The following is a 24437-nucleotide window of genomic DNA, read 5'->3' as shown; positions in this document are numbered from 1 at the left end:
AGTCAACCATTTTATCTGACATTAAACCAAGTACAACACATACATATTTCTTAATTTTAGGTTGCATCAAGTACACTATGCAGGCCCACTTAAAATGCAAAAAAAGGAGCACTGTATGAAATCTTAACATGGGCGTGGTACTTTCTGCCTTTATTTGTCAGGCTATAATTTATACTGATGCATTTAAAATCTCTGAAGTGCTGCATTAATACCAAGTACAAAAATAATTAGTTTCAGTTCTGATTTGTGCAGGATGCACATTTTTGTGTGATGATCAGAGTGGGTAAAATCAAGTCTCCAAACCAGAAAATGCCTTATTATGAAAGTTTAATCATAGCTGGTACCCATTTAAATGTTTTGCACTGTAACACTTGCATTGTTGTTTTTACGCATGAAAACAACTCATTATAGTTATGGTTATGCTGCACTGTGGATGATGTATTTTGTACATATGAATCTAAATGGATTTTGTGTGTAATGGACAAACTGTTTACACAATCAGGCAAATATATATCTTCCAATATACCTCCAATTGTTTTTGGACCAAACTGTTACTGAATAAACTTGATCTGTGGTGTGTTTTGTGCCACAACATATTCTCATAAAATGTCTTCTCTTCACTAGGCCTTTTACTGAATTAGACATGTGCTGGTATTTGGTAACACGGTACATTGTGGTAATGAACATACAGTATTGTAATCATGCAGACTTCAAAATACAGCGAATAATTCTGGGTACCTTGTTTTCTGGATGGTAAAGACTTTTAGACTGCACATTATCTTATTTTCCATCGACCAGTTAAAATTTATGACACATGTATGCTGCATATAAAATAAGTCTGCTTTTCACTTTGATCTGATGTTTTGAAAAAAACAGCAAACAGGCCAAATGGAAATGCAAATTCATGCTCTGACAGTATGTGGCACTTACAGAAAAGCAGAAATACAGTGGTTACCCCTGTACACAAAGTAGTGCTATGAAAATTCATGTTCCTGAACTGAAGTCAAACAGTATTTAAATTCTTTCAAAACAGTTCAGATTTTGTATCTGCTATGGTGTTTATAAAAACAACACAAAATATTGACTATTTAATACTAAGCATTATATAATACACATTTGTTTACGCTTGTACATTTTAATCTGGACTAAAACACACCAGCCAAGAAAATATATCTAGATAATGGTTAAAAATCTTTTAACTCTTTATTATTGTCCCTTATAGTTGTGCTCTGTCGCACTTTAATCTGTTTGAAGCATGTTTATACATTTTGTGTTGTTTTATTACATCTTTAATGTCCCTGATTTGAGAAGTTATCAATTTGTCATTAAGAGGACAAGTTTGTTTATTTTTTCAACCTGTTTTTGTAACATCATTGAATACCAGCAGATTATAGCGTACCAGTTTCCACAATTACCATGCTTTGAAAATACCATCACATGCCTAGACTGAATCCAAAGACTGTGTGTTGAGATGTGGCCAGACATAGGAGGGTCCGGCTGGGAGGAGAGGGAAGGTGGGATTGGCCACCGGAACAAATGTGGGTGAGTGTTTGAGTCTATGCTTTTTGAGCTGACCGAGTTCTCTGAAGCAGCATCCACACTCAGCACAGCGGTACGGTCTCTCTCCTGTGTGAATGCGCTGGTGCTTGTGTAAGCTGTCCAAATGGCGGAATCGTTTCTCGCAATATCTGCAAGGATACGGGCGCTCTCCTGTGTGTATGCGCTGGTGCGTTTTCAAGCAGTAGAAACGTCTGAACCCCCGGCCACAAATGTTGCAGCGGTGCACTTTATCGGGGCTCTCGATAGTCCTGCTGAACCCAGAGTCACTACTAACAGGTGCCGCCAAGGCCAGCAAAGCATCACCATCACTCTCCCGCATTGAAGGCGAGGAGATTTGCGCTAACTCTTGCATGGAGTTGGATGAAGATGCTACAGCAAGATTTGATGAAGGAGGCTCTAATGTAAGGGAATCAGGATCGTCTTCGATTTTAATGGTGCCCTGTTTGACATCATCAGAGTCCTCCATCACCTGTATCAGCTCCAGCTCATTAACATTCCCAGCTGGCGTGCTCATTTCAAACTCAAACTTTGTCATGTCAGATGGATCCTCTGGTGCGTTTGTGGAGGGGTCTGGATTTTCTGGTTCCTCATGTCTCCTCTCACTGTCTGTTACTGCAGAACTGTTGTCTGTAAAAAAGAAAAAAGGAAAAGCTCATTTTCATATATTTTTAGCATGTGAAATGCCTTTTATTCTTAAAAAAAAAAAAAGCCCCCTTTAGGTTGTGGTACTTGTACTGTTTTGCTGTGAAATCTCATGATTTTGAAGTATAACTTTCATATTGTTAGTAATATTTTAAGAAACATTTACTGGAGTGAAGCAGCTTATGTTTGCTTGATTAACCATACTTTTAACCATTAGCCATAACTTTTTGAGGCTTTTGAGGAATGTTTATTTGTACATCTCAATCATCGTTGCATGGCATTATGTCGTTTTGAACTCCGCAATTAAAATTTAAGAGATTTGGTCATAATTTGACTGAGTGACAACTGAGATATGTATATGCTAGTAGTCTGTTATATTGTTATAAAAGTCCCATTGATTTATAGTACAAGCTATCAGAATTTAATATAAATAATATCTGCATCAAACTGCATATTTTCAAATAAATTTTGTCTAAAATTGTTCCTTTTCAGAATTTTTTTTCTCTTACTATTATGTCAGACTTCGCAAGATTGATAAACATCTATGGCTAATACTTCTTTGGCAGTACTCAACTTGCAAATAGTAAAAATAATAACAAATGAACCTTTTTCACCCTCATTCGTGATGTAAAACGGGCCCTCTGGCTCATCTTCTGGTTTGAAGAGAGCAGGATTGTTTTCCACGGGAGTTTGTGAGGTCGTGGGGTCACTCGCGAGTGCTGAACTGTTGCCTACAGAAGTCCCTCTTGCCTTTCTGCGGTTGACGCACTCCCGAGGCCAGTCTGACTGCACCGTGGGGAGACAGAGGCCAACACTAGGCAGATTTTTGGGACTGTGGATTCTTCCCGGTGAGTTTCGGAAGGTCTTGCGGGAGGAATCTCTGCTTTGCGCCTGTAATGTGGGGCTTCCGTCCGCAGCGCGTGACGGAATCACAAAAAGTGCGTCGTCTGCGTTTGTGCGCACGATATTTGACCCGGGCTGGTTTCTGTTGAGAAGTAAACACTGTTTGATGTTCTTTTCAGCCGCGGTCATGTAGTAGCGCACAGCTTTCAGCTCGCTCTCGGAGATCTCCAGTCTCTCGCGCAGTGTCTGGTTCTCTCGGTGCGACTCTGCCGCTGCGTTTCGAGCCGCGGCCAGCTTTATGCCAACAACTCGCGCAGTTTCTTTTAAAACCGTTTCGACGGCGCATCTTACCGCCTGGTCGATAGTAGAGGCGAGTTCGCACTTAAGAAAAGAAATGCTGATGTCCATGCTCAAAGTCATGGTTACGATCCACGGCAGTATTTCACTGCGAGATGTAACGTTAATGTTGCATACGGTATTGCAGAGCTCAGAAGAGGCGGGTTGGGTTTCTGTCTTAGCTGAGGTCTAGAATAGAATAGTTTACGGCCTCACTTCCATCACTAGTATAGTAATGCTATCTGCTTGCGATGTAACGTTAAAAGAAACAGCAACCCACAAGTGTTTGGTAAATCTTACTCAATCTGTCGCGTTCTGCTGTCGTCAATGTCGAAGAGTAATGACGTCAATAGAAGCCTGGGATTTTGAGTTTTTGTTATAGATTTAAAAAAAAAAAAAGTATATAAATGGATCCATATAAGTATGAATGGCCTTTATATGTAAACAGAAAAAATTGAATATAATTGTTTTTGAGAGATGCAATGTTCTGTGATGTGGTCTCCTTAATACAGATAGTCAAGAGAAGAATCGTCAAAAAAAGTGTAGCCTACATAGGATTTTTTTTCTACAACTACATGTCCAGAAAACATAAGGTATTCTCAAGTAAAGAACAGACGTGTTGCATAAATTATGAGTATGCACAGGTTTAGATGAACAATTAATTAGATTAATTATTAGACCAAAAAACTTGCTTTAAATATAAAACTTCTGTCTTTGTGTGACCTTTACACTGCTGGACATTGTTTGATTAAACACACAACGGGGTTAAACATTAGAGGGAGTTTGCAGCAGAACACTAGGTTGATCACTGCTTCTTCATTCAAGTTTTGGTTGGATTTAAGGTGAAACATCATCTTCCTAACGTTTCAGAGAATACTGTGCATTTGGTTTCATTTTTTCTTTTTCTTTTTTTTTTTTTTGCTGCACAAGATTTATTTTTTCATTGCTGGAAATAAACGATTAATTCATATTTCCTTAGCATTTACATATTTCCTTATTTAACACATTCTCTGATTTATATTGTGGCCTTAGTTCAAATAATGGCAAATTTTGGACAGCAATTGTTTTTTTCTTGTTTTCTTTTCCCCAACATGCTGTAGAAAGGGCAATAGCGCACTCTAGAGGTTGACAAATGGAAAACACAAACTCTATTTATTTTAGACTCAGTGTTGTTGCACCAAAATCTGGTCGGTCTGACACCAGAATGTGAATCTGAGCCCTGTTTAGCCCATGTGGAGAGGAGTGTGATCACACTGCACTCCTCATCTTCTTCACCCATCCATTCATTCTGTCCATCTCATCTGTTGGCAGAAACATGTTTAAAGCTTTTAAATACATTTCTATACATTTTTTATTTTGATTGCTTATAGCCATTACATTAACTACATCATAGACTGGAAAAGATACATCTACCTAAGCTATGAATATATGTCTGGAGGATTAGTCCAGAACAGTTCATGTCCATCCAACCACATACTGCTTGCATGGGTCTGTGAAAATGGTGTTGCTGGGCAACCCATCCACAGCTATACTACAGTCCTTTATGGGGAGTAGGGCAGGTGGAATGTACCATCACTACATTTGGGGAGGGGGGTATGCATGCTGACCATATTTTGCTGTCCACAATGTGTGGGGCAGTCTAATGGTGCAGAGTTGTAGATATAAATGAAACAAACAATTCACTGTTTGATATTCATTCACAGCAGTACAGCATAGACAATCCAGTCTTGTCATAAATTTTAAAACGGGCCAATCAGCAAGTACACAGTAGTATAATCTGTCTGCCCCTCCCTTCAACTTGTAATTATGGCAGGTGTAATTAGGAGTGTGTCTCCGGTGGGTGGCAGCTTATGTCTCTAGAGAGAAAGTGTGCACTGCATTACTGAGTGCCCTTACAGGGGAATTTTAATTACAGCTCTAAGTAATTTGAGAAAGTGTCGGTGAACTTATCTGGATAATAATAGATGTTGGGTATTTTTAGAAATGTTTTGAAAAATGCTGGAAATAAATGTATCATTAAATATGTTCAATAAGAACAAGAAAAGGCATACGTGATAAGTGAAAATGTATACATTTTAGTAAAGTATGCAATCGTTTGAACTTCTGGCATAATGTGAATACAGTCAGTCAGTGTTGGCATGTTATAATCCTTTATATATATATATATATATATATGGCTAGTTTTACACACACACACACACACACACACACACACACACAAACACTCATTATAAAAACTTACTAATGTGTTTTGGAGGCCAAGCACCAGCCATAAAATAAATATTCTACCCTCTCTCTCTCTCTCTCTTTGTATATATATGGAGAGAGAGAGAGAGTAGAATATGGAATATTTAATTTACTGCTGGTTCTTGACCTCCAAAACATATTCGTAAGTTTTTGTAATGAGTGTTATTACCAGGTAAGAAAAGCAGAATCTAGTAACTATTTGAGAAAGGTAGCCTAACTAAAGAACACATAGTAATGAGTAATTATAGCTTAATTTGGTAGCAAAACTGTAATAAAAGCACATACTGAGACTAATTAACGGCACTTCCAAATACCCCGACCTACTGTTGGAGCCTTGCCCTCTGTCGTTATAATCATAGTTTGTTCTCCTTTCTCAGCTCCATATGCTTCTGGGAAGTCGCTTATTTTGACTCTTCTTGCGCGATCTGGCAACACTCCGCGCAGGAGCGCATTCACAGTCACTGAGCAGCGCGTAGGGGGAATTCTGTGAAATGTCACTGTTTTCTCCAAGTCGTTTATTTGTCATCTTCCACAAAGGTTTACATTGAGATCTACTTATTCTCGTTTCCACATTTCACGAAAGACCTGATATTTAGCTTTAGCGGCCTAAACTCGAGTGTGTTCCAGTGTGAGGTGCTGTTCATCCCCCTGTTTGGCAGTGGAGGTCTGCGCTGCAGTGGTACATTCGCAATAAAATGGGTGTGGTTGAATCGCGCATATGTGATGCTACGTGTTTCTGGTGCAGACCGACTGATTTCATACGGGACTGAATTGACAGCAGAGCGAGCGCACATTATTTGAATTATTTAGAAAACAACTGTACCGTTGTTTATGTTGAATTCACCCCGCCTCTTATTCTGGCACAGTCACATTTGAACTGATGGACGGGTATGCTCCTCCGGAGAGATAACCAAGTCGATTTTGGTTACTTTATTTTAATTTTTTTAAAGGGCCACGGGGTGCCTCGCGTTGTATTGAATTGGTCATTTCTTGGACGAGGAGCGACGGTCGAAACGAAGAGACCAGAACGAGAAAACGGAGGAAGAAGACACTCGGGAGGGAAGAGGCGAGGATCAAGCAACGCAATTTAAAGACAACGACGGCATGTACTTCATTTGAAAGCTTTACTGTATTTGGACTTATTACATCTGTCGGTAATTATACTATTTAAGGCGCAAAATAAGTTTGTCCCAGTAGCAACGTGTATCAGGAATACCGTGGAAAAGGCTTCTTCCCATCCTCACCAAACGATCAGAGGGCGACATGGTAGCTCCATACTTCATGATAGCATCGTTTTGATTCGTTTCGCACATGAAACACAGAGTCGCCGAGGCCTAACTAACACAAGGAAAAAACCGACAGTATGCAGTCCTAATCATTTTCCAGCAGAAAAAAAAAAAAAAAAAATTCCCAGCGAATTACTTCCGCCACCCACTTCAGCATTCCACTCACTTTACGTGGAGACTAAAGCCAAACAGGAAGATTAACAGGTAACGTTAGGCCTATATTAATTTCTAAGATTTATCAGAATGTTGTGACCCACACGAGACATATGGATGAAAAGTAGGAAAGGCATCAGAGATCTAGACGATTAAAATGGTTCGTGTTCAGTTGTAATGTGTTATTTTCGGTCATTTGTGATTTTATTGGTTTTGTCCCAAAATCACATTAGTGGATTGCTATTCACAATCAATAGGAATATCACGGAGATTATATATCACATTACATCTATTTTTAAAGGTGCTGCATGTCTCATTTTAGCCGTGAGTCGTGAATTGATGGAACAGAAGCCTCCCGTTCTTCAGCTGGCCGCAGCCTCCAGCGCTTTACTCACTCCACAGCTCTGATTATGGCAAGCTGTTTCAACATTTACTGCTTAACACTAAATACAGTTATTCACTATTTTAAATGACTAGTAATCAATCTAATACTGACTACTATAATTTTAACTTTCGCTAGATACTGAATCCACTAAATATCCTACTGTTCACGTCATACTATTCATTCCAGTTGGTAGCCTACATATTCCAATTTTCACTATTCTCAGTGGGTGCTAATACTTATTTTTGCTTATCTGGGATAGTTACTAGGATATATTCCAGCTTTACCAGTATATATGTTTTAAATATTTATGTTTATTTTAAAAACAAAACAAAACAAAACAAAAATTTTTTTAGTATTTAGCCATTAGTTATCTCACTATTGTCACTTGCTTTATTGCTTGTCATAAGTAATATATAGACAGAAAGGCTACTTTATTGTTCATTTCAAATCTTATTGGTAGACAAAACAAATTTTACTAGTAGGCCTACCAATTTGAATACATTGTCGTGTCTAATAAATGGGTACTGTTTGATTAGTTAATACCAGAAAAACTGGAGAAGAAACTGCAAAAGTAACTAAAGAATAAGTAGTGAGTAATATAGTTACTAGGAAAATTTGAATAGGTATCAGTATTGGAATACTACACACTAGTTCTGAACCCCAAATCCCAATATAAGATACTAGTACTTAATTACGTGCTAAAGGTTAAAAAAATTAGCATCACATATTGATACTAGTCAGTTTGTGTTAAGGATAACTTGTTAAGATGGCTTGCCATATGCAAATGTCAGTAGCATGATAAAAGAGGACGTTCGTAAGTCTGTTGTTCTGGGCGTAGGATGATCTGACTGAAATATAAACGTAACCCATGTGACCAAGCAAATGCACGTTTCGCAGCTGTCTCCCGGGTTTAAAAGGATGCGGTTTTAGTGAAAACAGCGGTTGGTGCTAGTATACCATAGAAACGCCGCTTACTTTTCTCGCTTTCCTTGCAGTATGCAGAGAGTGCATATGTCACTCTGCATTCAGTTGTGGGGTGGGGCAAAGTCTGACTTTAAAAAAAAAAAAAATTATAGTTCATGCTAACAGAACTCCAAGGACACAAATCCAACGAGCATATTATTGTTATTGGCGCTTTTGTATCGGTAATGGAACACTGATTTAACCAAAAATGGTTCTGCACACCCGCCATTCTGCGGCAACGTGACAATAGAAGCCGGATGCAACATGCTGTTTCCAAATCTCATCTGTCCGTTTACGAGCTTCTGTCTGTAAAACAGTCACAGAAAAACATTTTACCTGTGTTTTATGGCGACGGAGAAAACATTTGCCTACTCCGACGCGGTGGCCTTGTTTCTGCTCTCAATTTGGTGCTTATCAGCTGACAGCCCCCTTCAGTCATATTTAATGTATGAAGTCGTAGTATTATTTTACGTAGTGCTGACAATAATATAGACCCGCTGCAAAGAAGATAAAAACAGTAGGTTAATAAATAGATAATGTTAGATCCTAAGGCTATTTCTAACCTATGTTTAGCTGATTTCAAACAACATACATCAGTCAGAAGGCATTGTGGTGTACTACTATGGACCAGAGGATAACCAACCCCTCTCTCCTTAACCAGCTGCTCTTTTCCCAACATGCTTGAAGACCTTAAAAGGTGCAGAAGGGGTTTCAGTCATCTAGATTAGCCAAGATTCCTCAGATCTAAGCCATTATATCTGATTGAAAGGTTTTGTGGGTAAAATGGGATTATACATCACTGCTGCTTCTTTCTCTATGGTGGGTTGGGATGTAAGTTTTCAAGTGGGTGTGTGTGGCTTTTCTGCTCTTTGTGTGGAGTTTCCTCATAGATTGATTCTTATACATGGCTTAATTTCTTTCTTCCTGCTGTGGTGTTGTGTTTTTGTGTATGTGTTGAGGGCGTTAAGGCTCTCTAATAAGTATGTTTGGTAAGGGGGTAATAACAATAATTTTTGCATCCGTTTCTCAGAGCTCCCATCAGCATTGATACAATAGCCATATTGAGATCTGTGGGTTATAACTGGAAACATGCAAAGTAGAACTGGTTATAAGATCCAAAAGACTATGGGATTGGTTGATGATTTGTTATATATTTGACTGTGAAAAAAAACACATGCAAAAATCCTGTGTGTTTTTGCATGCCAATTTGAATGTGTAACCTCCTGTATGTTTTCAGGTCAGGCAACCTATTATTTCTCTCATTTCAATTCAATTCAAATAACAGTAATGGCAAGCCAAAAGTACATTTTGTATAGAAAGTAGTTTAGAAAAACTGAATGGTTAAAATTCGATTTTGAATCTGATACACAATTTTATGTACCATAAATGATAATCCTGATCTTGTTTCTGTGTTTGGAATGGCTCTCGGAACATTAATCCTATTATATTAAAAACTGTTAGCCAGATTATACCAGATTAAAGATTATGGTGTAATGTTAATCTAAACCCTGCAGCACATCTGCACAATGAAATTATCGGTACTAAACACATCTTTAATACATGTTTTTACAATAAAAAGTATAACCAAAGATTATAAATCTTACAATCATGATTTATTTAAAAAACATTTTTTAACTTTCAAATTGCAATGTAACGTTTGTATTATTTTGCTTCTCGGCTCGTCAAACCTACAAACTGTCTGTGATTCTTCACGGAGTTCAACTAGAACCTTGTGGCCTCTAATGTTATTCATACATCATGTTTTAATCTACAGGTGTCTGAGGGGGTGAGAGAGGTCAGAGGGTAAAGGTTAAAGGTCATTTCAAGATGAGCGAGCTCGAGCAGCTTCGACAGGAGGCTGAGCAACTGCGCAATCAGATCAGAGTGAGTCCTAATACTGATACTGCTAAAAATAAACTGTTGGGGTCCTGATCACCATGTCAGGGTTTATGACAGTTAGGTTTACATTATCCCTTACATATAGTAATGATCAAAGTGAGTTTTTATAATGTCACCGCTAAACATACTTGTATGAAATTCAATTTATAATTTATGAGTGAACATTCAGAGAAAACTGTGTTTGTTTTTTAAATGCCATGCCAGCTTCTGTTTCTATTTTCATGGCAAAACCATAATTGAGTTATAAAGTTTAAAATAGAAGCTAAATAAGACATTTAAGAGCCATTTTAACTAAATTTTTAAAACCAGTTTAGACTTAAAGTTTTTCAAAGGGTATCAACAGAATAAAACGCTATCTAATTCATTTCAAGACTGTCAGAGTTGGTGTAGTTACCATGTTTGGCTTTTAGAGCAGTATGGATGCCATAAACTTCCATAAGCTTCCCTTAGACTCCACTCAAAATTAAGTGTACATCTGGTTATCCTGATAAAACTCCTGATTAAAAACAGGTCATACCCCCACTTACAAATGGTGACGATGCAGTGATTCACCTAACACTGTCTTCTGTCCCTCAGGATGCCAGGAAAGCATGTGGAGACTCCACACTCACTCAGGTGAGATGTAATTACACATGGGAGCCGGATGATGTGATCTCCAGAGGTCTGTGGGTTTTCACTTATGTGGAGTTTGTGTGTGTGTGGTAGATAACAGCAGGCCTGGACCCGGTGGGGAGGATACAGATGAGAACGAGGCGCACCCTGCGTGGGCATTTGGCTAAAATCTACGCCATGCACTGGGGCACAGACTCCAGGTATCTTTATCCGCAACCTTCTAACAATTCACCGCTCACACCTGGCATCAAAGAGAACAAAAAAAAAAAAAGTTAAAAGTAGCAGATGAGCATGACTCAGTGGTTTGTGCCTTGCATTTGGTTTTGCACCTGTTGACAGCACAATGAACAACAAGACACACTGACCCACATGTTAACTAATCTTTGTTGGCTAATCATCTATGGTTGCACTACTGTCACAATGGAAATTAATTTCTTTAAAGACATAATTTTTGTGAGCTGTACTATAATTTTATCCGACTATTCGATTTTTAAAAATCCTCGACTTCATTTTGCTTGTGTGTCTAACCGGCAAAATACCAGAAGTGGCGCATTTCACAGACGAGAATCCATAAAACACATTATTAGACTGTTTTCCAAGGCTGCATGATATTAAACCCATTTAAATAATTAAATAATAATTAAGCATAATTGTGAATTCATAAACACTACGATTTAATTAAATAATTATATGCAATGCAATACAGCCCTGCTAAAAAAACAAACAATGGAAGCCCAATAGAAACCATCACAGAAATTACAATGGTTTCCATTAAAATACCATTATAAACCATTAGCTTTTTCCAGTAAAACCATTACAAAATTCTTTTTTGTAGTGTGTTTTGGGCATTTTTCCAATAGGATTTAACATCCCACCAATAGAATCCATCACATACCAGTAGACACCATTATAGTTTCCATTAAAACCAATACAATTCCCATTATATTCCCATTTTCTATTGTGTTTTGGGCAGGGTTCTATTGTTTTTTTCAGCAGGATGCGCTTTAATTATTTACATGCGTGTAGGTTAGTAGGTTAAGTCGTGCGTCACACAGCGGCTCCGTTCACAGTAGTTCCACAGAAAGATATTTACATGTGTGGAGCGTCTCAAACTCCATCTCTGCATGTTGTTATGAGTTTGGGTTTATTATAATGTTCATCTGGGAACACAATGTGCGCCATTTCATCAGATTTGTAAGGGAAATCATTTATAAATCTATGCAAACACAGGAAAATACATCACGGTTTCAAAATAAAAGCTCAAACCCTCACTCTGAGTTTACAGGTTTTGATGTCCACATATTCATTTAATTACAGTGGCTATAGCATTTCTGTCCTAAAGAAATGGCCAAATATTAAAGATTAAGTGGACATTTGAATTAAATGGTGCTTGGTCAATGTTAAACAAGGATTAGATCATGCAGTAATATGTAAAAACAATTGTGAGGCCGCTGGCACCCCCTGCAGGCCTTTGTTGTAATGTACATTAGCTCTATTGTTTATAATACATAATTTATTTTAACAGTTTTGTTCAATAAAACCATATGATTTCTTGCTTTTGATACTTTATTTGAACTAATTATTATTGCATCATTGCTATTATATATGTATTTTAAGTAATTTTAAAGGCTATTGTTCACTTAGATCTATTTTTATTACCACAAAAAAAAAAAAAAATATTATAATTATAGGGCCCTATGAAATCCCCAAAATTTTATTTCCAAATTCAGTTTTTTGCATTTTCATTTTTCTATACTCTGTTTTAATGATGACATTATTAATGTAATAATACATTAATGTCTAATTAATTGAGTTTTACAGTTTTATCTTTACCAAATTCTGTTTTCCATTATTTTCTGGATTCCTTTTTAAGGGTTCCATAAAATTTTAATAATCATAAGCATCTCCAATTAATTTATTTTATTTAAAAAAAGAAAAAAGTTTTTTTCTTTTTTTTTCAGAAATACTGCACATTTTTCTCCTAAATAAATTCTGGTAAATAATATTTCTGGTAAATACTCCTTTAAAAAGTGTTTTTTGATTATAATTTTATTATTAGTAGACTAAGAACACGTGGATATGTTGTCATTCTTACACTATAATACTGAACTTTGATTTCAGTGATTTGGACTGAGATGGACACTTGCTTCTATATATAAAATATACCGTATTGTCCCGAATATAAGACGACCCTGATTATAAGACGACCCAGATGTACCTGTTGGAAAAAGGCTTTTTGAAAACCAAATCTTGTTTTTTTTCTTGTTTTTTTCTCTCTCTCTGTAAAACACATTTATTCTTAAATTATTTTCATATTGCATATTTTTCCAATTCTAATTTTTGTTTTGAAAGTATGGTAAATACTGGTAAAATGTACCAACAATGACATTGGAAAATTTTGATATACCATTGAAATAACAGGTAGCCCATCTGAATTATATAACAATTAGGCTATCCAACTCATAGTAGCCTACCAAAATGTTATTATCAGTAGACGTGAAATCTTATTGTAGTCTTCAAATCTGGGTACTGTCTTATGTTTTAAAATCACTTACAGAGGAAGTTTGGTCCCATCAGACTAACATGACAGTCACGATCATGCTGCTGTAAGCTTTTCTTTTTCATTTGTTTTCATTCGCGATCTTTATAACGCACATTACATTACATATTTCATGGCACACTCGTTTTATGCGTTTTTGGCGCCACCTATTGTTGTGGGTGTATTATTGACATGTCAAAGTCTAGACCCTGAAGATAAGATTAACGCTGCTTTTTTCAGATGTATTTCCAAGGAAAAAACATCGTCTTATATTCGGGTCAATACGGCAGTATTGTAATAAAATATTCTTAAGTAAAATTGTTGATTTTTTTTTTTGTGGGAAATTAATCGTTTAGATTAATCGATGAATCAGTCGATAGATTAATCGAAATAAAAATAGTCGTTAGTGGCAGCCCTATATATGTCTCATTTTGAAGGCTGTGCTCCCCAAAGGTCGCATTTGTTAAAATTTGACTGTTATTTCTTATCTTTTTATCATTGTAATTTCTTTCTTACTTTGGAATGTAATGGTTACTTTTCTGAAATGCGTCCAAAAAAGTGACTTTCTATAAACTCATTCTGTTCTATAAACTCTGACAATAACATCATTATCAGTTTTAAATTCAAAATACTACTTTATTAATTTTACTACATAATGAAATATACTGTTTTTATATAATATTATTAGTGCTGGGCAAGGATTAATCGCATCCAAAAGACGTTTTTTTTGTTTTTTTTGTTTATATAATATATATGTGTGTGTGCTGTGTTGTATATTTATTATGTATATATAAAGATACACACATACAGAATATATTTTGAAAACATTTGCATGTATATATTTCTATTACATATAAATATATTTAATATATAAACATACAATTTTTCTTAAAGGGGTCGTCGGATGCAAAATTCACTTTTACATGTTGTTTGAACATAAATGTGCGTTGGCAGTGTTTGTACACATCCATCCTATAAAAATTTAAAGGTACTGCTGTACACGAGCCAAATGTCTGCCCTAAGGGGAAAAACAAACTAACAAACAAACAAAAAACACTACAAATCAGGTAAAAAATTGCCATTTTGTGCCCTCCTTGCTAGTACCCTATGCAGACTGCATACTCTCAATATAGGGAGCAGTGGTACTGAAAAAACATATAAACCTACAAGTGAATTACATATAAGCTACTTGGTGATTCAATTAATTTGTTCTTGACTAGCTGAATTACGTCAGAGTACAGAAATGAAGTGAGTGCAGCTGAAAGCTGTAAGTTCAGTTTATCAATTCAAAGTAACTCTCTAAATATATGTGGCATGAACTTTCAGTAAGACCTCCTGGCCATTTCCCTGTCTTGTATTCTCTTGCATTATCTATAATAATATATGTCGGTTTTCTTATCTTATCCTCAGGCTTCTTGTTAGTGCCTCACAGGATGGAAAACTCATCATCTGGGACAGCTACACTACAAACAAGGTCTGCAGCTCCATCATATTGTTACACATAAAACACAGCCAAGCAGTTCTGAATTAGTAACTGAAAGCTTTTAAGTTCAGCTTTTCATGGAATATCACCATCAAGTAAACAATGGGTTTATTGTCCCTTTAGTAAGTGCATTGTAAAGTCACATTAAATTCATCAGGTAAAATGATCAATTATTTAGAAAGACAGTTCATAGTTAACATTGGCAAAAGGTTAGTTATATATTATGTCGTAAAGATTATCAGCATGTGTGTTTTTCCTGTCATTATCTGTTTTTCAACAGCCCGTTTTAATCTTTGCATGTATGTTCTATATTATAAACTTCAGATGCATGCCATCCCCTTACGGTCATCATGGGTGATGACCTGTGCGTATGCGCCATCTGGAAACTTTGTAGCCTGTGGTGGACTGGACAACATTTGCTCCATATACAGCTTAAAGACTAGAGAGGGCAATGTTAGAGTCAGCCGAGAACTGCCTGGACACACAGGTTTGATAACACACACATGCTCACAACTTCACTTACAAGAGTAAAGCAATGTCCTAAACATTAATTGCAGTTTGCATTCTGTTGTTGGCAGTAATCAAATATTCTGCTTATGACTACATTTTGTTTTTCTGTACTTCTGAAAGAAAAGAGAATCAGACATCAGTTAAGATGTTTTTTCTACCATCATGCAGTATCGGGGCGTGATATGTTAACTTCCTGTCTGTTCATTTCCTAGGTTACCTTTCCTGTTGCCGTTTCATAGATGACAATCAAATTATCACCAGTTCAGGAGACACAACCTGGTGTGTCCAATAACACACTATGAATAAATAAAATGTGAAAACTAAATTATACTACAGTGGTTCTCAACTGGTTTTGCTTCAGGACCAAAATTTGTGGTACCCCACCATAGCCCACTCAAACTCAATTATCATTATAATGTTTAATATATATATTAAAAAAATCACTTCACTGTTTTATCACAAATCACTTTTATCCATGTTGCAAGTGATCTATTTGTAATCTGGGTCATATTTTATTTTACCTGGTGTAGTTTCATGGTTTTTGAGGATTGAGACATATCACACAATCTGTCCATGTTATTATATCAAGCTTTTACTAAGAAATAGATGAATTTACACCAAAAAAGTTTGAACATCAACAGAAAATGATATGGGAAGCGTGAGCTGGTTTATTGCGCATGATAAAAAGGTTATTTGTGTTTTATTATCTGCATTTATCATTGTTTTTTCCCTGCTATCCGTGATTAGACCAGTTGAGAATCACTGCAGTCAGTTACAGATTTTCTTTTCAATTTCTACTTGTATAGTTCAATAATATCTGTGCAGGTTGTACGTTTTAACCTTCCAGTTGTGTTTGTTCCAGCGCTCTGTGGGATGTGGAGACCGGTCAGCAGACCACGCTGTTCTCAGGTCACAGTGGAGATGTGATGAGTCTGTCATTGGCTCCAGACTCACGGACCTTCCTCTCTGGGGCCTGTGACGCCTCAATTAAGCTCTGGGACATCAGAGACAGCATGTGCCGACAGACGTTCATCGGACACGAGTCAGACATCAACGCTGTCTGTGTGAGTAAATGCACTGCTTAAACAAATACACATCCCCTTTCCCTTTCACTTATTTTCTCCTCCATCTCACAGTTCTTCCCCAGCGGCAGTGCGTTTGCAACTGGTTCTGATGATGCCACCTGCAGGCTGTTTGACCTGCGTGCGGATCAGGAGCTGTGTTTATACTCTCATGATAATATCATCTGTGGCATCACCTCTGTGGCCTTCTCCCGCTCTGGCCGTCTGCTGCTCGCCGGCTACGATGACTTTAACTGCAACATCTGGGACGCCATGAAGGGAGACCGAGCAGGTGAACAGACCGGCGTTATTATTTTGCGGTAGTGCAGTAACCACAGTGGTTTATTTGTGAATTGTGAGGTCCCTGAACAATAGTGATCTACAGGGTTCAGGGATGTGTAAAAAAAGAAGTAAAATACAGTATTTAGCGCTAAATTCTTTAATTAGGCTAAAATCTAAACTTTTGCCGTACTAAAATCAACAGAGCTGCCTATAGTGCAAGATAGGTTTGTTGTGGATACTCTGTACGTATTTTATATTTACAATATTAAAAATACAATACTCAAATGGCACATTCATTTAAAATCATTTTTAATATGCTCTTTATATGGAAATGTTTAATACCTTTTATCGTTATTTTACTTGATTTTTAGGGTTAGTAAGATTTTTTTTAAATAAAATTTATTCAGCAAGGATGCATGAAATTAATCAACAGTGATAGTATAATTATGTTACAATAAGATGTCTATTTCAAAAAATTCTCTTCAAATAAATTTCTATTCATCAAAGAATTATTTCCACAAAAATATTAAGCAGCACAACTGTTTTGAACATTGGTTGCAAGTGCTTGTGCAAGTTTCTTCAACACAAATTCAGCATATTAGAATGATTTCAGAAGTAACATGTGACACTGAAGACTACAGTAATTCAGCTTTGCCATCACATAAATAAATTACATTTTAAAAGATATTAGAAATAGAAAGTGCTTTTAGATTGCAACATTTCACAATATTATTTTTGATTAAATAAATGCAGCCTTGGTGAGCATAAGAGACGTCTTTCAAAACATTTTTTTTTTTTAAATATCTTACTTTTTGAACAATAGTGTATGTAAAGGTCAAAGCTAATTTTTTCATGGTGCATGAGGTGGAAAATCTACTAAAGTACAAGTTTTGAACTGACCCAATATAAGCTAAATGTTAACCCTTCACATTCATTATCTCTCACAGGAGTGCTGGCTGGCCATGACAATCGTGTGAGCTGTCTTGGGGTCACAGATGATGGCATGGCTGTGTGTACAGGTTCCTGGGACAGCTTCCTGAAGATCTGGAACTGAGCACACACAGCTCACATATTGTACACATTATTAACTCATCATACACAATGTATGTACTTTACTGTACATACGATGTACACTTGCCTACACAGACACACATGCCTGACAAAAACTGTACATAATATATAATTAGTTATACGTTTACACCAAATCTTTTCAGTGCCACATCATTCTAAACACAGTCACACTATAGGTAGGTTTGGACCACAAGTTTGAAATAGGAATGTTTACACACACACACACACACACACATTTTTGTTCCCTTAATTAAGGTTTGCTGAACCTACATGTTACCTTCACTAAGAGACACAAGTACATTTGGAGGAAGGTGCGTTGAGTGAGTTGTCTAATTTGAGCGTACAATCCAAAACATTTATTTGACACGCTTTTGACATGCTTCATTTTTTAGACTGAGCTCCAAGCGGTGGGCGTTGATCCATTGAAGAGCATTCTTTTTTATTTTGACTTCCATTCTGTCTTCTATACTCAAGTCTAAAGTACTGATGTTTGAGCATGTAGAGTTGAAAAGATGAAGGAGATGTACCCAACCCATCTGTAGTTGATACAGATCACACTTTATGTAGTCCATGTTTTTATAGATGCGTATGCCGGCATATTACAGTATATAAGTAATCAAATGACGTTTTTGTCTTTCATTTTTGTTTAGAATTTACATTTTTTAAAAGCTTTTATTCATGTTTTCCTGTGTGCCGCACCCTAAGGAGAATAAAGAAAACTGAAAATAAATAAATAAATACAAATCTGTGCCACTAAATGTGTTTTACAGGCTGTTTAAATACTTGTTATTTGAAATTACTCAATTCATAAAAGTGGTTTTCAACTGGTTTCATGCAAGGACCCAGACTTCACATAGAACAAGCAAAAAGATTAATCTGACAGTGTTATAAAAGCATAAACAACAACTGAAGTGTGATACCGAACACTTGCATGATAAATTTGGGCCAAAATGTAGAAAGTTTTTCACGTTAACATCAAAGTTTATTTCTGAATTTGTTTTCTAATATATACTACAACCCAATCAGAAACTTGTTGAGAACCACTTGCTTGACCTGGTTCATCTCAGTCACAGGAAACAGTATGCATTTATAGTGCGTTTATGGTAAAACAATTATTTGACTCACCTGAGATTTGCTCTATTTGATAATTATCTAACATGCCATAAAAATAAATAAGCTAATAAGATGATTGAAACAAGTGAATGTAAATACATTGTTTAAAAAATAAAATGAGCTTGAAGGAATAAAAAGAGAGTTACACCATTTTTAACAGAGATCAAGTTATTTTTAATTTTCAAATAATGCTGTATTGAGACATTACAGACTTGTGAATGCATTCAATCTTTAAGACTTAAAATCATCTGAAGCACTCCCTCTCCTAAACAGAAACATTCAAAATATGTTGAAACATCTACTTTTTTTTCCTGAAACATTAAAACTTAAAAAGTAAATGAAAAGAATGATAATCAACCCATCACAGAGGATCAACTTTATCAAGTCCTCCAAAAACAACCTTTAACCTCTCCTGGCTACTGCTATGAGTTTGAACCAAAAGCACAACGTAAAAGAACTACAAATCATGAACTTTTTTTTTTTCTTTGGAGTAGTAAATATTTTACAAAAATCGGCTAAGGGATTAACTTTGTATTACTAGAGAACGACAAGAGAAATGCCACTTGTTAGCATAGTGCTAATAGCATGTAGAGTAGATAAATACCTCAAACACAGCAGTAAAGGCGAAAACCAGACAGCTCCGCATCTCTCGAAGACCGCTACACGCGTGACCTAGTCTAGCTTTTTAAAGACCGACTGGTCTAAAATGATGCTCTCGTTGGATATAAAAGCATTTAAATGATAAACATTTCTTCAAATCTGGGGGATGGCGTGTAAAATATCATCTTTACATGTGCACCTAAACCATGCCTTCACTTTAACAGACCAGAATAAAACAAACTGATTACATTCAATAACGTCCACAATAAAGCCATCAACGCATGTACCTTCAGAACAACCCCTGACACACTGGATCAGATATCAATACGAGCTTTTATACGAGATCAGGACTGTGGGCAGCTGCCGTAGAAAGACTACAACGTTCAATTGGTCGTCAGTGGCATGTGTGGCTCGAGTCCAGTGACGATGTTTATATTTTTTGACCACACTGGTCCTCAAAGCGCTGTCGACTGGTCTTGTCTTTTCTCCCCCCGCTCTCTTTCCTCTGAGGGAATAATGAACAGTACACACGCGGATCAGAAATAGCTCTCCTATTCACACATGCACAGTCGCACACCCACACGCTCTCTTTTATAACACTCCCTGGGAAAAAGAGAGGAGAGAGAGACGAGTCTAACTAAACATACAGCCGTATGTACAGGGGAGAAGCTTTGTGCTCGAATGATTATTCATCAGCCAGAAAAATGCTATATAACAATGCATTCATTTATTCAGTTCTATTGATTAGGCTACGTTCATTAATTCTTTTTATATAAATTCACATCTAGGTAAAAAAGGTGAAGAAGAATTCAGGGATTTTGTATGTATGTATATATATATATATATTATTTTTCCTCTCCATTTCCATCATCCTGACAGGCCATGGTAATCTTAATATAAACTCTTTATCTAATTTATAAAGCATATTTCCTCTCTGTTGAATTTTGTTACGTTATATCACAATTCTGCTATAAAAACATAAATTCTGTCAATCCAGTAGCGTGAACACTGTTATACACATTTACTTACTATTAAGCATAAAGGCAAAATCTCACTAAATTCCGAGAGTTCTTGGGAATGCTGGGGACTGTTATATCACACGCATGCGAGCAGCTCTTCACCATGACAACTCGAACTTTTTGTGAACCTCCAGCATGAAAACCAGAGGCTTTCCCTGTTTGGCAAAACGATATGCGAGCTACAAGTACTCCAGAACAAAGAGCTCATCTTGTCATGTAACTGTAGGGCGTTTGGACTGTAATATGGTATTAAATAAACATCTGAGGAGCGCTGCCTTCAAACCGGAGGAATGAACTCTTTATGGCATGGCTTTTGTGCTAAAACAGAGTGAGAGGAGCCTGTCTTGGTGCTCTGGCTATTGTCAATTTAAGTGCACTTTGTTGGCACAAGACCCCTAACTGCGCACTGGACTTTTCTCTTCCCTGAACTTCAGTTCTTATTGAAACAAATCACATGCTCAATGCTCTCCCACACACACACACACACACGCACACAATCAAGCAAATACACCCAACCCCAATCCAAGGCACTGTTATTTCAGTAAACATGGCAGTTTGATTTACTAAGCAAGAAAATGCTTAAGTTCTACAGCAAGAGAGAGAAAGTAAGTAAGGATGAGGGGCAAAAACGAAGTAACTCTCAGAAAGTGTGAATCTGTCATAATGGTACATTCGTATTCAAGTTCAATTTGATTTTGCTCACTTACAGATGATGAGAATTCAAACCGTAAGCCCCCGTCTCTCTCTGAAATGCAACAATTTAGAATTATTTGTCTGAAGTGGTGCGCCGCTATATTTTAATAATGACTTGCTAAATGTGTCATCTGTATTTAGTGCTCGTCTAGACTGTGACAGCAGCCAATATGTCTGGTGGGAGGGGCTATTAGGTAACAGACAATGATTGTACCATCACAAGCTACTGAACAAATCAGTGCTAAAATCATTTAGTGTTAATAACTAGGAAAATATTTCGAAGGGACAAAGTGTGTCAAATATTCTGTGATTAGTGTACACATGTTTTTTCGTAAAGGCAGCACTTTATAAGTGATATAATAGTATAATACCATCTTCATCAAATAGGGAAAGAGAAAAGACTAGATTGTGAAGGTATTCCTTTTTAGGTGAATACTGCTGTAATTATCGGTATGGAAATGAGTGAAAATCTTGAGAAAAATCTCTGGTCTAGTATTGCAGAGCTGGAGACAGTAACACCAGGCACAAACCCGTCAGTAATCCTTAAACTATTGCTTTATACTGATCCTACTGTATGTTACTGATTAATATTTCCCACTGATACTCGCACACACACACACACACACACACACACGCACGCAGCTTGTTTGCACACTGTCAGATAAACAAAAGAATACTCTTGTTCCAATCCACCCGAGTCTTCATCTAAAACATGACGTTTGTGTTGCTAACAAATGGTGGGGTCCAAATATCAAAGAAAAAAAAAAGTCTGATCAAATGCACACATCCCTGATGAACTACACCTTCCATAAGCAATCAAGCACTTTTGATAGCACAAACACATGACTCAGTTATGACACCACACTCAAGTGTATTACGCAGTCGTGTAGTGATTGAACTCCTAAAAAAATCCTATGCTTACTGAATACAAATGAGATCCAAATACGATCATGGCTGCTATATACAATTTACATTGTGACAACCGAATTATACGTTTGTGCTGCCAAAAAACGTTTTCAGTCATATCCGGAGTAACTTACTGTATCTTCCTGTCTAAAATCAGAATAACCCAAGAGAAACTCCCTCGTAAAACTTCGAACAAGAACGAGCACACAGCACGTATTGCAATAGAACAGCTATAGAACAGCAGATAATAAAAGTAGGAGTAATACCAAATACGTTTACGTACAGAGAATATCAAACTGTAGTAGATATGATGATACTTCCCACATAGAAAGAAAAAAGTGCTTTGAAAAGCGAAACCAGAGACTGTTGCTCCATTGTGGGTGACTTGGTCTCACCAGCTGACTAGTGGAAAAGCAAAACGCTGGATTCTGCTCCGTAAGCGGCCACCACCGTTTCCATCGAACAAACAGTTTGGTGACACAGGCGTCAGATTATTGTTTATACATCAAGAAAGCGAAAACCTTCCCTTGCTCGGAAGGGAAGCCATCTCAGAATATGTTAAAACTCATTTTTAAATCAATTTCTAAACTTCTACTTGTTGAAATAAAACATTATATCACTTTTATCTGAAACTCTGAATGCAACCAAGAACAAACGACTACTACACTATACAGTTGAAATGGAAAATTACAGATGTTGCAGTACCACCTCACACCACTGCAGGTTCAAGTTGTTTCTGCTGCTCAAAGTAGCTTATAAAGTCTCTCAAACACAAGCACGCTGCTGCTGCGTCACAAGAATTCTCGTAGTTTACACGCATTTCTAGTGAAATAAATGTACAATTAGTCTTTTTGTCTGGTCCTAGAAAGGTCAGAAATATTAGCAGTGAGGAACGTTGGCCCCAGTGAGCTGAAAGCTAACCCATGTGGAATCAGATGAACACAACATTGCTCTGTCAGAGGTTAGCAGCGTGCTCACAGCAGACACACGCACGCACGCCTTGTACAGTTGGCTCAGAGATCACAGGAGAATGGTGAAGGAGTGTCTTCAGGAAGATGTGAAGTAAATAACCGTTCTATATGTCAGTTTGTGCAGGAGTGTGTTTGTGTGTGTGTGTATATTTACAGAGTTTGAGAGTGTCTGTGGATGTTGTTGTGTGTGAGGACTATCTCTTCAGTGTTTGTAAGTGTGCACACAGCAGGTTCTATGTTCATGTGGCAGCTCTTTCACCAGTTCATAATGCAGTTTCTGTTGAGGGTCATAAAGTAGACTTGACTGCTGCCACCAGAACGCACTGATGCAAAAAACACCTGAAAGAAAAGAAGGTTACAGTGTAAAGTGGATGAGCTTAAGGAGAAGATCATTTTTCTGTGTAATTATATTAAACTGATATGGTAGTAAATATAATTTAAACATTTTTTTTTACTTATTACCTTAAATGACCAAAATGTAATATTTTAATGTAGGTTTGATTTTCAGGGAAAAATTTAAAATATAAAATGTGTTCCTTAAATGCAATTTAAGTCGCTTCGGAGCCAAATGCATAAATGTACATTTTACACAAACTGTACTATTCGTCAAGCTCAACCTCATCCTCATCCTGTTCCCTTTCTTTAACATTTAACATTTAATAAACATTTTAAACTGTATTTAGTTCCATATTAGTAACACTTTAGTATAGGGGCCAATTCTCACTATTAACTAGTTGATTATTAGTATGCCTCTTATTAACACATTGGCTGTTTATTAGTACTTATAAAGCACATATTCTGCATATCCACATTCTACAGTCCTAATCCTACCCAATACCTAAACTTAACAACTAACTTACTAACTATTAATAAGCAGCAAATTAGTTTATTGAGGCAAAAGTCGTAGTTAATAATGGTTTGTTAATAGCGAGAATTGGACCTTAAAATAAAGTGTGACCACATTTTGGCAGCAGAATTGCAAAACTTGCCGACATCATAGAACATGAACAGAATCTAAAAAACTTTTTTTTGTCGTAACTATTAATTAATTTTCTCTACCTGAGGTTTGGTCAAGTATCCATTCTAGTATCTACTTTTCTTTTTAAAAAAAAAAAAAGAAAAAAAAAAAAAGGAAGCCCCATTTGTGTGAAGTGCCGTGTGTGTGTGTGTGTTTTTGTGAAAAGTCAGGACATAGATTTGTATAATGACAAAGGTATGACATAGGTATTACAAGGTGAAGGTGACTTTTCAGGACATTGACCC

At 36.7% G+C, this 24437-nt stretch overlaps 3 protein-coding genes across 12 annotated transcripts in view; 1 reads left to right on the top strand and 2 right to left on the bottom strand.

Moving 5' to 3' along the window:
- Positions 1-181: 181 nt before the first annotated feature.
- LOC131540260 (zinc finger protein 768) lies at positions 182-3675 on the bottom strand. 2 transcript variants are annotated; one of them, XM_058774866.1, is made up of 2 exons: positions 2817-3675; positions 182-2187 (listed from the first exon to the last, which is right to left on the bottom strand). In XM_058774866.1, the coding sequence occupies exons 1-2, from the start codon at positions 3463-3465 to the stop codon at positions 1442-1444; spliced, it is 1395 nt and encodes a 464-aa protein (XP_058630849.1). In that variant the 5' UTR covers positions 3466-3675; the 3' UTR covers positions 182-1441. The 2 variants fall into 2 exon arrangements, with proteins under 2 accessions (XP_058630849.1, XP_058630848.1); XM_058774865.1 differs by having other exon boundaries at positions 185-2187; positions 2808-3675.
- gnb2 (guanine nucleotide binding protein (G protein), beta polypeptide 2) lies at positions 2912-19025 on the top strand. Of its 4 annotated transcripts, none has more exons than XM_058774868.1 (10): positions 2912-3050; positions 10190-10299; positions 10891-10929; positions 11020-11126; positions 14876-14939; positions 15273-15435; positions 15671-15737; positions 16321-16522; positions 16595-16811; positions 17749-19024. In XM_058774868.1, exons 2-10 carry the CDS (start codon positions 10243-10245, stop codon positions 17853-17855), a joined length of 1023 nt encoding a protein of 340 aa, XP_058630851.1. In that variant the 5' UTR covers positions 2912-3050; positions 10190-10242; the 3' UTR covers positions 17856-19024. The 4 variants fall into 4 exon arrangements, with proteins under 4 accessions (XP_058630851.1, XP_058630853.1, XP_058630850.1 ...); XM_058774870.1 differs by lacking the exon at positions 2912-3050 and adding an exon at positions 6228-6730 and having other exon boundaries at positions 17749-19025; XM_058774867.1 differs by lacking the exon at positions 2912-3050 and adding an exon at positions 6232-7118.
- A 141-nt stretch (positions 19026-19166) lies between these two features.
- Positions 19167-24437, bottom strand: part of mink1 (misshapen-like kinase 1) — a 45714-nt gene continuing 40443 nt past the window's right edge. For 2 of the 6 annotated variants that reach the window (XM_058774853.1, XM_058774856.1), the window contains exon 32: positions 19167-23513. In XM_058774853.1, coding sequence (XP_058630836.1) covers positions 23430-23513 — 84 coding nt within the window. In that variant the 3' untranslated portion in view covers positions 19167-23429. The remainder of the gene's footprint in view (positions 23514-24437) is intronic. The other 4 variants (XM_058774854.1, XM_058774857.1, XM_058774858.1 and 1 more) reach the window with 2 other exon arrangements.

This window comes from Onychostoma macrolepis, chromosome 05, assembly GCF_012432095.1.
Source record: "Onychostoma macrolepis isolate SWU-2019 chromosome 05, ASM1243209v1, whole genome shotgun sequence".
NCBI classification, from domain to species: Eukaryota; Metazoa; Chordata; class Actinopteri; order Cypriniformes; family Cyprinidae; genus Onychostoma; species Onychostoma macrolepis.
This window is presented reverse-complemented; position numbering and strand designations above follow the sequence as displayed.